The sequence below is a fragment of the Idiotropiscis lumnitzeri genome, chromosome 10 (genome assembly GCF_059441095.1).
Source record: "Idiotropiscis lumnitzeri isolate Australia: NSW breed Sydney's pygmy pipehorse chromosome 10, RoL_Ilum_1.0, whole genome shotgun sequence".
Taxonomy (NCBI): Eukaryota; Metazoa; Chordata; class Actinopteri; order Syngnathiformes; family Syngnathidae; genus Idiotropiscis; species Idiotropiscis lumnitzeri.
The window spans coordinates 15,930,012-15,945,872 of NC_142400.1; the positions used below are offsets into that span (position 1 = coordinate 15,930,012).

General features: G+C 40.9%; 1 protein-coding gene across 3 annotated transcripts; it reads left to right on the forward strand.

Annotated features, from left to right (window-relative positions):
• Nucleotides 1-1,246: 1,246 nt before the first annotated feature.
• Nucleotides 1,247-15,111, forward strand: LOC148329503 (E3 ubiquitin-protein ligase RNF19A-like). Of its 3 annotated transcripts, none has more exons than XM_088305854.1 (10): nt 1,247-1,446; nt 6,115-7,096; nt 8,208-8,416; nt 8,551-8,695; nt 9,298-9,460; nt 10,525-10,639; nt 10,892-11,125; nt 11,529-11,754; nt 11,829-11,972; nt 13,113-15,111. In XM_088305854.1, exons 2-10 carry the CDS (start codon nt 6,396-6,398, stop codon nt 13,819-13,821), a joined length of 2,646 nt encoding a protein of 881 aa, XP_088161980.1. In that variant the 5' UTR covers nt 1,247-1,446; nt 6,115-6,395; the 3' UTR covers nt 13,822-15,111. The 3 variants fall into 3 exon arrangements, with proteins under 3 accessions (XP_088161980.1, XP_088161982.1, XP_088161981.1); XM_088305856.1 differs by having other exon boundaries at nt 10,892-11,053; nt 11,553-11,754; XM_088305855.1 differs by having other exon boundaries at nt 1,247-1,369.
• Nucleotides 15,112-15,861: the final 750 nt, after the last annotated feature.

The window sequence follows — 15,861 nt, forward strand, 5'->3', positions numbered from 1 at the left end:
AATACAGTGCTGTTCCTTTAAAAGTTTTACCTTGTAACTGAAACATCTCGCATAGCATTAGCGGTACAGGTTAGTTTTATAAAGTGGATACATCTCTGGCCGTGTCTAATCAAAATAGTGGATGATATGCTGCATGTGGTGTGGCATATTATGGCTGCTAGATGTATTTTCATACAGATGAGAATAAATGTTTTAGTAATGTATAATTTAATTGCGCAGTCAAGAAATCCCTTTGAGGACAGTATTGATCAAGTGGCAATGATTAATCACCAGGCTACGTTAATATTCCCCTGACTCGGACACCAATTCCCTGGAACTTTTGTTTTTTGAATAATTTTTGACTCGTGATGGAGCGTGTTGTGCTTAAATTACCATTAAATGATGGCACTAAACTGCAAAAAAAACATTCTCACAAAAGTCTACTGACAAGGTTGTTTTTTTAATTCAGATACTGTTTGTGCTGCATGTTGCTCTTAATCTGCAAAATTTCATTAGGTAAACTGGCAGGCTTCCCACGTGTCCTGGAAAATGATTGACCCATTTTCCAATCATGGAAAATCTTCATGGAAACGATTGGTTTGTCCTGGCAAATTTTCCACTCGCTTGTGGGTGAACAGAAACGGGTTACCCAGATGTCTGTTTTCAACTGCGTTCAATGAGTAATCTTAAACTTTAGCGCTTTTCTTCATCTCTATTTCTAGCTAATAGCAGCCTGTGCGATGCAACCGACAAATCAAATTTCCTAATCCCTTAGATCAGTTCAGCTCTGACTGTGGCGGGGATCCATTGTAGTAGACTTTCCTGCCCACGGAGTGCCCCCCACCCTGCTTCATTATGCGCCACAAACCTTTGCTGTATTCACAATTGTGCTGGGACAAAATCAAAAACCAGATGTCGTGAATATGCTTGTACAGCATGTATGTGTCATAACTTATGAAGTTGACTGTATTCAGTGTTGAGTTTCGATGCATACATTCTAAAACGCTTATTTAATGCCCCCGTAGAGCAGCAAAGCTTGTTTTGCAATTTGCAATGCCAGTCTACCATTGCAAATTAATCTCTCCGTGTGAATTTTGTTAATATGTAATATTAATACATTTTATAAAGAGCACATATTTTCTCTTTTGGGTTGTGTTTATGTACAGTTCCACATTAAGAGGCTGCTGAGTGGAGCGTTTATGTCCACGCCACACTATCAAACTCTCGCGATGTGATTTGAATTTGCGAGTTTGAGGGACAAGAGCTTGAGCCTCTCCTGTTCGCTGCTCTCCCCACCAGTGATGTGATCCTGGACTGGAAGACTGGAACAGATACTGTAAGCGGCAGTGACAAGTACTTTACTGTACTGCACCAGGATTACAGCCTTTTTGTATTATTTATTTAGTTTTATTTAGTTTTTTTACGAAAAGCGTTTCCGCCCGGAGGAAAAGCGAAAGGCAGCAGACGGTATGTTTTCTCTTTTCCAAGCTAACATTGCTAGCATGATGCACGCCAGTGCAATTGGCAACCTTGTCTGGCTCAAACTCGGGCTAGAATAAGTGCAACATTGACAAAAGTACAATTTTATAGAACTGTCACAGTTATACGCCTTATTTTCCGGTGCACGTGTACTCTGTCCTCAACTATTAAAAAAATGAAACACATTCGAATTGACTAACTGAATTGTGCGGCTATTTATCACACCAACAAGCCTTTTCGGAGAACCCCAAACCCGTGAGCACTTGTGCACCAAAACTATTTGCTTATTTTGCGTCATGAATTTTGACAGCTCCTCGCTATTAATTATTATTGTTGGGTGGTGTGCAGTGTTCTGAATTCGAAATTCTAGCAACGTGTTAAAGTTGTTTTACAGCAGCCATGCCTTTTGCTCTTCATCAACTACGCCCATTAAACTGCTGCCAGATGAGAGAGTGAAAAGTCATGAAATCGGAGGGACTTTAGATTCCAGGTAGTTTTATAAATAATATTATTTGGTATTTGCTCTTCGTGGAGTGTATCATGTTACATACATGGCCTATTGATAACGACAAGGATGGCTGCACACTCACAAACCAGACAAATTGCAATAATATTTATTTACAAATTATGATTAAAATAAATTTTAAGCAACAGCAGTAGAATGACCACAACCTTCTCTACCGTCTGAATATTCCTGCTCAAGTTCCTTTACATTTAAAATAAAATAAATGAATCTGTCCTGGGTAGTCTACTGTTCTTAATTCTATTTTTCCAGCTGGCCTTCAGTTTTCTGAGATGCTTGTCTTAATCGGTCAAAGTAAGCAAGATCTGCATATTTTCCCTTGCGCAGCACACAATGGTTTTGTACTTTCCCGAAAGTGGAAACAAGTACAGTACAACACTGTATTGTACAGCTACATGCTTACGCTGTCCAGTTTCCTCTGAGCAAGCCACAAGGGTTGTACTTGTGATCCATGTATTTTACTCTAAAAACTTTGCTCCAATACAAATGTAGAACCTCATCGTGTTTGTGCATTATCTTTCTTTTGTGGACAATATATATTTATTTATTTGCAAATTGAAAGTATTTTGAAAACATTTATCCTGCATTTTGTACAAATCACTGCACAATCAGTTTTTGTAGGCTCCTTGGAGGGAAACGTTTAAAAACGTGCAGGATAGTGGCCCTTGAGGATTGGAGTTTGACACCTGATGATCTGTCCAATAGTGTGCGTGCGTGCGTGCGTGTGTGTTTGTGTGTGTGTGTGTGTGTGCGTGCGTGGGTGTGCACATGCGTGTGTTTGTCAGGTCCTGTCAATGCGCTCCCATCTTTTGGCCTACTGTAAACACAGCTGCAAGGTTAGGTGGTGTTGGCCAGGTCAACACAACATGGGGCTGTCGTGATATAAATGATAGTTGACGCCCCCAATGAATCTTAGGTGATTAGGGATTTCAATGCCCTTACCTTTTTCTTGCATTCATGTCAAATCTCTTCCTTCTAAATGTACATTCAAGACAACGCCATAAATGGCTAATGCAAAAAAGCAGGTTTGGCACCACCTTTTTTCATAACTTTGCCGCCGCTGTAACATCAAGAAAATGAAAATACTTTTGAGCAGCCAAATTGTTTGCTAGTGAGATTAGAGTTGACAAAATTGTCAATCTTAACGTCTGAAGAAATGTGCTATCTTTGTAAACTTTCTGTGTACTGCCATCTGAATGTTTTAAAAAATTTTTTTAAATCCGACTAATGACTTCTGCAAACTACTATGGTCCCATTTTGTTCATTGGCTTTTCATGAATTAAAATATTTTTTAAGAAATAATGTCCAAAATCATCTGATCACAAATTCACTAATCAAACTAAACTTTCAACATCTTAGTACATTGTGCTGTGTAAGGTTCTGAATTAACCCCCTGACCCCATGTGCTAAATGTGCGTTGGAAATCAATTGGGCGTCTTTTGATAAAAGCTTATCAGCCCGTTTGACCGGTGATGTGTGAGGCAATCATGCGGTTAGATATACAGCATTTTGATACCTAGTTTAACCATTGCATGTTTTTATTTTACTTTTCTTAAGCACAGTGCATTTCCCCAATTTACTGCTGTTATCTGATTTCACGACCTTCTACCTTTAAAAAAAATGCCAAAGAAGAGTGAATTTTTTTTACAAGTATTTCTTTTTGTATTCTCAGATAGTTTCATGGTATTAGTGCAACTCTGCATAGTGTATAGTTTTGGTTTCATTTAAAAATGCACTGAACAATTACAGCCAAAAGGTTTACGGCCACAATATTGCCTTCAATTTAAGCTGCACCGCCGTTTATAAACATTTCAGACATGCTGGTACAAGCTCAAAGTTTAATCAAAGTTGGATTATTAATTTGTCCATACATCAAGAATCAAGCTGCGAACTGCAAAAAGTCACACCTGTATATAAGCTGCAGCAACTCAATTTTTTTTTGGGGGGGGGGGGGGGGGGGGGGGGGGGCGAACGATATACAAGCCGCAGTTTTTTACGTTGAAAGAAAGAAATTAGTTGTTTACTGCATGTACACAACGATTTTGTTCTGTGACGCACATAAAGGTACATAAACAGATTGTTAAAACCGTGCCTTTAAACACAGCAACAACTTTGCTAATTAAAACAGAACAGACACAAGAACTTATTTAGCGTATTTTCTGAACTGTAGAGTGCCCCTACCAGTGAAAGAAAAATGTTGCACCTTTGTATTAGCCGCATGGTTCAAAATCTAGGAAAAAAGTAATGGCTTATAGTCCGGAAAATACAGTAATTATGATTATAAAAGAGCAGCTGCTTGCTGGTGCGACATGCCGCAAATTATGTATGTGATACGATTAGTCGACTAATGGCGACTACTGTTGGTGATTAGTCGACTACCAAAATAATTGTTTGTGGCAGCTCTAAATCTAATTAGCAATTACTAGACCTATAATTATATAAAAAAATGGATGTCAATGTTTCAGAAGATATATTTATTTATTTATTTATTATTGAAATTATTTTTTTTTTTTTTAAAGAAACAGACCAGTCAAAATTAATTTAATAAATAATTTAAAAAATATATTTTGTTCGGGCTCCCAAAATGCTGATTCTGTGTGGACAAAATTTTTGCAGAGTCACTTAAACTCATACTCACATGGACATGTTTTAGCCTGATGTGCGAGCAGTCAGACTACATCAATTGTGTTTGAGTGGGAACTGTAGCCACTCCTGTTTGCTTATTTTTATTGAAAATAATCGACTTAATTTATTTATTTTTAACACTGAATCCCAATGGGATCTACTACACTCTATTTCAGATGTGGCTTTTCCCTCCGACCCCCTGCGCTGAGCCTCGCATTAAGTTCCTAATGCAGTACTTTGTTGGGCTTTTTTATATTGTGAGACAAAATAGTATTTAGTCACCTTTGCACCAATCCAAACCTTTTATTGTTTGTGAGCCCCTTTAGTGATCCTACTGTTCCTAGTCCCAAAGAAGCCACAGAATGTGCATGGAGGCAACATTACACAGCGGACAGGCAGGCCAGGAATGCAACCCGTCCTATCGTCTAACTAACGACACTGGTTCAGCTGCTGTGTCTTTCACTGTTCACATTTGTCAGTCTTCAAAGCTGCCGTCACTGTGTATCTCACTGTCCCCTACCTAATCTCCATACTTTATATGAAAAGTCTATACAGCCCTGTTCATATGCCAGGTTTTATGACATAAAAAAAGATAAACTGTTTGAAAACCTTTTCCAAATGAAAATCCAACTGAAATATTATACATATATATATATATATATATATATATATATATAATTGAAAGTGTGTGGCGTAGGGCTGGAAGATTAATCTTAATTTACAGTTAAACGTCGTGATATCGATATCTTGCTTTTCTCAACATTTTAAATGTTATCGGGAAAAAAAGATTAATGTGCAGAATGACGCTGTGTGTTTACAAATTCCCAACGTTGTGAAAGCCTCCTCCATTCTTCAATAGTTTGTGTTCTCAGTTCCCAAATGCGGATTGTGTTAGAAGGAAAAGGGATGTAACCCAGTGGTAAACATGTTCCTGCGATCATTTGTCAGCTATCTATTTTAAAGAGTAATACAATACAAAGCAACTTTGTTAATATTGAAAATTTCACAACAGCTGAAGCTGTAACAAAGCGCTTTCCATGTGGTGTAATACATTTACAATCCTGACACCCTCAGCTCATATTGTAAACTAATATAAGATGACTTTGAAATGATACTTTTGGGGTTTTTGCTCGTGGTGTATTTATGTTTTAAATTATTATTGTAGGCTGGAGGATTACTCTTAAGTATTTTGTGATAGAAATCTGTGGTCTGATTATATGTGTGCTTACATTTCCTGTTCCACTCATTCTCTTTAGGGTCATGGGTGTGCTTGAACCTAGCCTAGTTAACTTCTTGCAAAAGGCGGTGTACACCCTGGACCGGTTGTCAGACAATCATAAAAAAGGCGGCAGATACAAACATTTTTAGGAGGAGCCTCGATTACGTCTTACTTTTTCACTATTTACAACAGGACTCAGTCCTTGCCGTCGTGAACGTGGCTGTTTGCTGTGATGAATAAATGTAGTTTTGTTCCTAACTCCTCTCATACCATTTCTTTCTCTTGCTAGGTTCTGTTGCATCTGTTTCTCACCAGGTGACCACCTCTCTGCAATCATCCAACTATTAGATGTGACCTCGAGGTTGATTAGGAGAAGCCACCATGTCTTGAGTACAGAAGGGCCAATCGAGAGCCCCCTACCCCCACCATGCACCACCTTCCAACTCCCCCATCCATCACCCTAGCCCTTCTCCTAGCCTCGCTCTTCTCCCTAATCTCCCTGTACATGTGAGGAACAGCCTTCCCTGCCCTGGCTCCCCACTGGCCCACCCCTCTGGTCGTCCTGGAGAGATGAGCCTGCCCAAGCACCATCAGTTTGGCAGTGGTAGTGACGGAGTTATGGGCTCTGACAGGGATCTGCAATCCACAGCCTCCTCCATTTCGCTGTCCTCTGTGAAGAAAGCTCCCAAGAAAAGGCGCCTGTCACTCGCTTCTCTTTTCAGATGGCGAGGGCGGGAGGCCAAATCAGTACGCCGAAAATCTCGTGACCTGCAAAACACTGGGCCAGGTGGGCTGACAGGAGTGGACGGTATCGCTAGCGTTGAGAACATCCACTCTGAGATGTGTTATGAGAAGACCTCCGCCGCCTTCATTGTGGCTGGGACAGGGGCTCCCTCCGCTGCTTTTGTTGCTGCCTCGGGACCTTGTGTATCTGCCTCCACCCCGTCTTCTTCCCAGGTGGGGACTGGAGTGGGAATAGAGCATTTGGAGTGCCCTCTGTGCCTTCTGAACCACTCTAAGGATCATTTCCCTGACATCATGACTTGTCACCACCGATCTTGCATTGACTGCCTACGGCAGTATTTGCGCATTGAAATCTCAGAGTCGCGTGTCAACATTAGCTGCCCCGAGTGCTCGGAGCGTTTCAATCCACATGACATCTGCATGATTCTTGGTGACCGGAGTCTGATGGAGAAGTACGAAGAGTTTATGCTCAGAAGGTGGTTGGTGGCTGACCCTGACTGCCGTTGGTGTCCGGCGCCCGATTGTGGGTAAGCTTTTTGTTTTGTATTTTTTAACTGACGTAGAGATGTAACAAAAATTGATTTTAGTAATTGTTTAATTTGTTCATTTTATTTTCAATTCATCAATTACAAAAATAACGGTGCACTGAAATGAACAAATCAAGGCTGCAAACCAAAACTCAAAAAAGAAATACCTTTAAACATTAATTTGGCTTATTTTTTGTGCTTTTCCAAATTTGTCCACATGTCGATATTTGTATAAAAAATTAAAGCTGAATTGATTTAAATGAGACCAGCATAACCATCGGAAAGATTTTTCTAAGATCTTCTAAATTTCAGTCACTGTGTGATACAATAGGTAAATCTCTGGATAACAAGAAAACCTGAAATCTACATTTGTAAGAAAGTAGAAGATTATGATATTTCTTTATCAAAGTAAAAGCAAATATTTGCAAATGGAAATAGAAATCTGAGAATAAGTTGTGGCTGAAATTGCAAAGATTTGCACCATTTTAAGTTAAACAATGTTTCTAAACGATTACTTGATAAAAAAATTATTAATTAATTTGCATAATCAATAAGTTGTTGATGAATTGTTAGACACCAACACTAACTGGCACCCGTTACCAGTTGGAGCGCCTACAATGCAGACCTGCACTCCGTCTTTGGCATATTCTGAATAACCTAACGGCACTTTATACTTTGTTTTCTTCATTCCATTTCCTCAACTTTGTACTGTTGACCTGTGTTTGGACCAGGAACCACAAATAGCTGTACTGGTCCAGTATGAAAATCAAGATCAGAGTGCACCAAAAACAGATTGCAGGTGTGCATTGTAGGCTCTCCAACTGGGAACAACATGCGTCAGGCAGTATAAAATAAAATACATCATACAATATTTTTTGCCTTTGCTGCACAAGCACACTGCGACAATGTGTGAGTCTTAGTTTTCTCACAGCCTCTCTCTATTTGGTTCGTCTCTCGTTTAAAACGAAATGGACGGAAAAAAATTATTTCATACAATACACATTTAATAAAACTATGACTGGAGCCATAGTGGCTACCTTGCCTTTTGCCGATTTCTATATATTCAGCCATGTCCCTATATGTGATCTGATTCTTTGTTTTTTTATGCTAGGTATGCAGTTATTGCCTTTGGTTGTGCTAGCTGCCCCAAAATCACCTGTGGGAGGGAGAGTTGTGGTACAGAGTTCTGTTATCTGTGTAAGCAGCTGTGGCACCCGAACCAAACCTGCGATGCAGCACGACAACAGAGAGCCCAAAGCCTTCACCTGAGGACCGTTCGCTCATCTTCCCTCAGCTCCAGCCAAGCGAGTGGTGCCATAGGTTAATTGACTCAACACACACAAACACAAAAAAAAAAAAAAACCTTTAATTGCAGCAATGTTCATCTGTCCATTTTTGGACAAAAATGCTGTGATCGTTTTTAAATTTCTCTTTTTGTCCTTTCCTGCCCACAGCCGATGACATCAAGCCATGCCCACGCTGTGCCGCTTATATCATTAAAATGAATGACGGCAGCTGTAACCACATGACCTGCGCTGTCTGCGGTTGTGAATTCTGCTGGCTTTGCATGAAAGAAATCTCAGACCTACATTACTTGAGGTGAGTAACAGCATGCTCAGGATCACGGACACTTTATTAAATAATTAACAATGAACATGGTAGCGCTGTGCAATTCTACATATCATATATCATTTCATCCACCATGAATGAGGTGCTGAAGAACTGCTGCGTTATGCTGGTAACACGTGAGCTGAGTTCTATAAATGGAGGCTTTGCAGTGGACGTGTGCACCAAGAGACTGAGTTTGGGAATTTTTTTGCACGACAAGTGAATTTAGACACTCCACGCATAGCACACTATACTAACCTTTTATGACCAATGAATTAAAGAAGGTTAATGCAACACGATAGCATTTTCATGTCACCCGCAAATACTTGTTTAGTTCATTATGAGAGGAGCATGGTTGTCAACAACATGCCAGGTGTGGATGAGAGCTTTGTAGAAACCAAGCACTAAGTTGTTCCAAAAAGAGGAAAGCATAATTCCTTGGTTTGATTTAAAAATAAATAAAAATCTATGTATGGTAATCTAATGTGTTATGAGAGCGAACAAACAATAGCAAATAGTTCCATCTGTTTATGAATGACAGGGAAAGGGTAACTTTTTTCCCTCCCCTCTCTTCCCATCTACCATTTTCCCAGTCCGTCAGGTTGTACCTTTTGGGGGAAGAAACCATGGAGCAGAAAAAAGAAGATTCTTTGGCAATTGGGAACACTGGTTGGTGCTCCTGTTGGCATTGCCTTGATCGCTGGCATAGCTATCCCCGCCATGGTTATTGGCATACCGGTGTACGTGGGAAGAAAGGTGAGTGCAAACATTCACATGACCTCATTTGGAATTTCAATTTGCTTGTATTCGCTTGACACTGTCCAGTATATGCATTTATTGCTGCTATAGCTCCAATTTCAGTAATGTTAGTCCAACTAAGTGACTGAAATACACCTGATTTGACCACTATCAAGTCAAATCATCTTGAAAATTGAGTACACTGGAGGCCTGCGTATTCATGGTTCCACATTCGCAAAACTACCTATCTATGGATTTCTGGGATGGGAACCTGTCCTGTTATATGTGGAATTTGGTGGTATTTGGATTTTTTTCATACAATTTACATTATTGTTGTTGTTTATTCATCGCAACATGCTGGGAACAAATGTGATCGTAAGGACGATAAGCGTCTTCCCAAGTGTTCTGGCTTTATATTTTGTGTGATATATTCCTGGTTTAAATGATTAATGTGGGCAATTATTTTGAATGACCCTCTCGGAGCAGATTTTCAATATATTAGGGTGGGGTACTGTAAATTGATTTAAATATTTAAAATTGTACTCATCTAGGGTCAGTCAAACTTTTGGCTTCAAATTGTTAGCAAGGCTTCTGTGTTATGTAATGTTCATGGGCGTGTTCTGTTTATCCGTTAGTCCAATTGTAGTAGCCAGCCGAGGCTTGTCGTAAGTCCCCACCTCTCTTTGCCAAGTACCCATTACTGAGCTTTTATGGCTTGTGAGAATGGACTATGTTCAAGAATGACTACGTAGGGACATGCTTTTATGGGGGAAAAATAATCATCACGATTATTTTGATCGGTATTGAAATCACTATTAATAAAATTGCTTATTCGTTAATTTCTAAACGTAATATGTATCCATCTGCCAAAACACAACTACTGAAAACTACCATCTTACCCTCATGTCTATTCCTACCAATAAAGTGAACACATTATTCCATTAAGTGTACATAAACATCCTCTACTCTCATTTTTCAGTCCTTGCTTTGTGAATTTCAACACCAAGATTTATTTATGCACACATCATTCTGTCACATTGCATTCTGTCTTGGTTGACAAAGTTACTGTTAATTTCCGCCAGATTCACAATCGCTACGAAGGTAAAGATATCGCCAAACCCAAGAGGAATCTCGTGATTGCAGGTGGCGTGACGCTGTCTGTCATTGTGTCGCCCGTGGTTGCAGCAGTCACTGTTGGTCAGTGTACGCTTCTTACATCTTAAATTACATAGTTATGCCAGTAGCTGTTCCTTGTTTGACTTTGCTAAATTCAGTAATGATAAAAAAAAAAGTTTAATCAAAACTTAGTTTTCAAGGCCAATTAAGATCTCTCCTCTATTGCTTAGTCATGGCTTCAGATGGCGAGAAATGATTCAGAAAATCAACATGCATCCTATATTTAATGCAATCTTAAGACTGGTCTGTGTGTATTTCCTCATTATTTTTCAGGCATTGGAGTACCCATTATGCTTGCATATGTTTACGGTGTGGTGCCCATCTCATTGTGCCGAAGTGGGGGCTGTGGCGTCTCTACTGGCAATGGAAAAGGCGTTCGGATAGAATTTGATGATGAGAATGACATGAATGCCGCCACTGGGACAGCAGCCACTGGTGAGCCCTTCTCCTGCCCACCATTGACAATCTCAACTAACCTGCAAAGCCAAAGTGCACCTGAGACTACTCGTATCCTGGATTATTTGAAAAGCATCGCAGAGAGACATTGCATTCCGTAGTGAGTTTGTCAGACGTCCTTTTCTTCACATGGTTACACACTTCGAAACATACTGTAACCTAAAAGTCTACCTCCGTTGAAACAGCAGTAACCTTTGAATTGAAGTGCATACTTGAGTGAAAACAATCAAATGAAAACCACGAAGTTCAGAGGTAACTGAACATGCCTCCTCGAGCTGTGTGACAATGTATTCTTACGCTGCGTGCCGTTCATAGGCTCAAAGTATTGTAAGTCAAAACCATCATGGACAGCAAAGCATCACACTAACCTACAGCGGATTTCCAGATGTTGATTCAGAATTTGGTTGTTCTGTGGCGTTTTGATTCACACCTGATTCCTACATTTTCAAAATAGCTGCAAGGATTGTATTGTTTGCAGATTCCACATCTGTGGCAGACACGAGACACAATCCCAGTATCAGCGAAGGCAGTGTTGGGGGTCTGACAGGCAGTTTGAGTGCCAGCGGCAGCCAAATGGACAGACTTGGGGCCATGAGGGACAACCTGGGCGAGTCCGCATCCATCACAGCCCTCGCTGGAGCCAGCCTCTCCGGCAGTGCCATGGTCCACTACCTTAGCAGGTACAGAGGCGGCGGCCCATGCTGTAGGCTTTCCATGTTGATCTTAGTGGTTTGTCAAAACGACGCTCGAACAGGTTGGAAGTGCAAGCTGATGTGCAAAAGGACCGTTGCAGTTTCAGCGGTGAATCTGCGACTGTCAGCCTTGGTACAATGAGTGACGATGCAAGCACTAAAGCGATGGCAGGATCCATTCTTAATGCTCACATTCCCCTTGACAGGTAAGAAGTATTTTATATCTATCTATATATTAGGGGTTTCACTTTTTTTATCGATCAATATTACGTGTATCTTCAAAATCAACCCTACTTGTACTTTTGCCGCTGGATGATATCATGTGGACTTCGGATTACAAAACCAACTGACTAGTTCTCGCAAGTTTTTGCCCTACTTGCAACATCGAGCGCGACCAGTGGGATCTCCGTCGATTGTTGTGCTGTGAGGCAGGCACCGTAAGAAGCGGAGAGAACGCAAACAAAAGCGGGTCTACCGAGTTGGGCTATTGGGCAAAGCGAATGCAACCAACAAACACACCTCTACAATGCGCTATCCATAACACACAATAGAGGTGATCCGAAATTACAACCAGTGGGAAATTGCTGTTCGGGACAGTTGTATTTTATAAATCGGGGAATGTAGGTTCAGAATCCCCACGCTTTTTTGCAACTGTTCGTGAGGCACAAGTGAAGTTACATTCCCAGATTTTTATGTCCAATAATGTGCAGAGGTGCAGACAACGACTTCATTTTGCAGCCCATCTTTTGAAATGAGATTTACTGTCCAAAATTTGGAGAATAAAACCTATCATCATAGACTATTCTAAAAATGACATAGGCTTCTGTGTTGTAAAAATAAATAAATAAAAAGAAAATCAAGAATTGAATCATGACTAAAATCTAAAATCAAATTGAAAATTTGGATTATCGTAACGCCCCTAATAAATATAGAAATAGCTGTTTGGCCTCACAGTGAGAGATCGCAGCGGCCATGGGTTCGAGTCCGGTGTGGAGTTTGCATGTTCTCCCCGTGTCTGCGTGGGTTTCCTCCAAGTACTGCGGTTTCCTCCCACATTCCAAAAAACATGCATGGCAGGCCGATTGGACACTCTAAATTGCCCCTTCGTATGAGTGTGATTGCGGATGGTTGTTCGTCTTGATTGACTGGCAACCAGTTCAGGGTGTCCCCCGCCTACTGCCCGAAAATAGCTGGGATAGGCTCCAGCGCCCCCTGCGACCCTAGTGAGGAGAAGCGGTACAGATGATGGATGGATAGCTGTTTGAGTCAGGGGGGGTGCCAAATTTGTTTAATGATCGACACAGGTCCTCTTGTCTGTCATTGCTCATCCCCGTCCTTCCATTTAGAGATGGGACCAGTATGGAAGTCCAGGTGGATATTGAATCCAAACCTGCCGAGCTAAGGAACCCCAGCTGCAGCGGCAGCATGGGCCGGTGTGGCTGGACCTGCTCATCTAACGACTGCTTGACGCCTGAGGGTCGAGGAACAGCCGCCAAGTGCCCATCCTCCGTCAACTCGAGAGGAAAAAAGAGCAAAGGCAAACTGCACAAGGGGGACAGAGGCACAAAGATTAACGATGCGGGGGATGAAATGGATGCTCAGCTTTTGGAGCAGCCGAGCACCAACTCTTTGGACTTTGACTCTCCTTCTCTGAGCGGCAGTCTGCCCTCCGTTTCAGATTCCCACTCCAGCCACTTTTCTGAGTTGAGCTGCTTGGATCTGGAGAGCATGAAAACGACATGTAGCCACAGCTGTGACCACCACGCCGCTGTCAGCCCCTTACCTGAGGTGGAGAACGACAGGCTGGAGACCTGCCCCGCTTCACGGACCCCATCCCGAGTTCCCCGCTCGCCTACCTCCTCCCCGGCTCACGCTACAGCGCTTTCCTCCCTCCGCTTTATTGCAGAGGAGAACGTCTGCTTGGTGTGTCCCACTGAGCGGAACTCTCTGAGAAACACTGCACAACTCATCAAAGAAAGCAACAACAATCACCACCCTCTACAACATGCCAATCCAAACCAGCACAAGAATCCGTGTATACAGACTAACATATAAAATAGGAATACCACAAGTGCTGTATAGATTGTCCCATCTTTTCATTCAGTCAAGTAACAACCTTCAGAGGAACAGAAAGCATCGCTGATGAAAATAAAAAAGCACCTTTGATTTGTCATCAACGGTGGACGGAGGTCGACCATTTCTTTTGGTCGGGGGAGGTTTGAGATGAAACCTCTGTGCTCGTCTGGATCAGTTTGTGTTCTCGTTCCTGTGAGGAGATGCTACTCCATTGAGTTTCGGGGGCTTCTTAAGAGGCCGTGTTTGAGAACAAAGGAGTCACGTTTCCTTTTATTGCTGGATTTCCATGAAATGTGCTAGAATGTTTATTCCCTCATTAAGAAGTTTGTCTGTGTTTTGATATAGATTTTTTTTCTTGTTCACTCATGGTGCCTTTAAAAAGAGTTTGTGTTCTATGTATGTCTCACACTCTCCTCTCTCTGTCTTAAGACCTCCCCAAAAAATGCATTCTATAAAGCAGGTGGGGGGAGCGTTACTCTAATAACCAATTCTGAGACACAGTAAACATGTTAAATCAAGACTTTGCAATTGCCTACCAAAGACAGCACACTCAGGCTCTTATTAATCTTGAACTTGACAGAAGACACACTAGTGCGCAGCAATTGACTATCCAGATTTCATCCACTTTACTAATAATGGAGGGCGGCGTGGCAAAAGGCACGTGCACTGTTGTTTTTGTGAAATATTGTTGATCTGTAAGGTTCCGAGACATACTGCGTGCGTACTGTAGAGTTGTCTTCCCTCTTAATTTCCCCTGCTGTTGCATTGCATATCGGTGCTGCTACAGACTTGCAGTAAATGATTTCTTTTTGTGTGTGTAGTACAATGCCGTTTCAGCTCAGTGGTTGCGTTATTTAGGTGGCTACAAGCAGTCTGAATTGTATTTTGACCCAGAAATGTCACTGTAAAAACGTTCTCATTCCGTTGAATAAAGCTACGGAACATGTCGCAACTCTCAACTCAACAATTTCTCTCTCACCTTAACTGGTCCTGACTTCAACACACTACGACTTAACACCTATTTTAGTTGTTTGCTTTATTCCATACGTGTAAATGCACATCAAAATCCAAAATAAAAAAAGAGGGTTGGTTCTCATGTTAACAGAGTAATTGTGTTCTTCCAAAAATGGTTTTGTTTTATTTTTTTTTTCTCAAAACATCTGTGTCAACAGATTCAAACCCTTTCAGCATCAAAATGTGACACTCATTCCGGACATGTGAGAATTTCAAAATCACATAAAAAAAAATGGACAGGTTTGAATATTTGAATGCTTAAGAGTCTTGAATTGTTTTCTTTGGTTTAAACTGATGTGTGGTATTGTCTTGTTTTTTTCTCTCTCAATGTTTCAGCAGGTGCTGCAGTTTTTGCTATTTTCGCAATTGTTAATTCTCAGGTTCCCCAACCAGATTCCTGTTACTGTTGGTCCTCATTTTATTCTGATGGTTTTTCAAATAAATACCTTAAGTTTGCAGACACTTAACTGTTCAACGAGAGTGGCCAGTTTGAACAGATTAATCATGAGAACATTGGATTTTTTTATTTTATTTTTAGTTTTGCTCTAGAATTTATTCAACATCTAATTTTTCTACATTTCACATGACTACAGCATTTCAGCTCTCATTTTTATTTGCAGCATTCTGTTAATTTCTTGGTTTGTTTTTCTTTTTGGCCATAATTCTACACCCCCCCCAAAAAAAAAAAAAACTTGCAGTGATGAGAGCTGGGTAGTTTTGGAAAAACTGTCAGTAATATTTTGTATTTTTAATCTGTGACTTCAATCACACAAATGATGTCAGGATGCTTAAACTACCAATGGTAAATACTTTTTTTTTGGTCCATTTCAGTTAAAAGAAGACATCTGTTCTTTTTTTAAGTTATTGCTGTTCAGGGTTGCAGCAGGAACTTGCACCATCGCAGTCCACATGGAACTACATGGCAGACTAGTTCTTGAAGTGGTGGCCAGTCCATCACAGGCCAATTGTGAAGCGTGGAGAGCAAGAACCACGACACTATCAAAG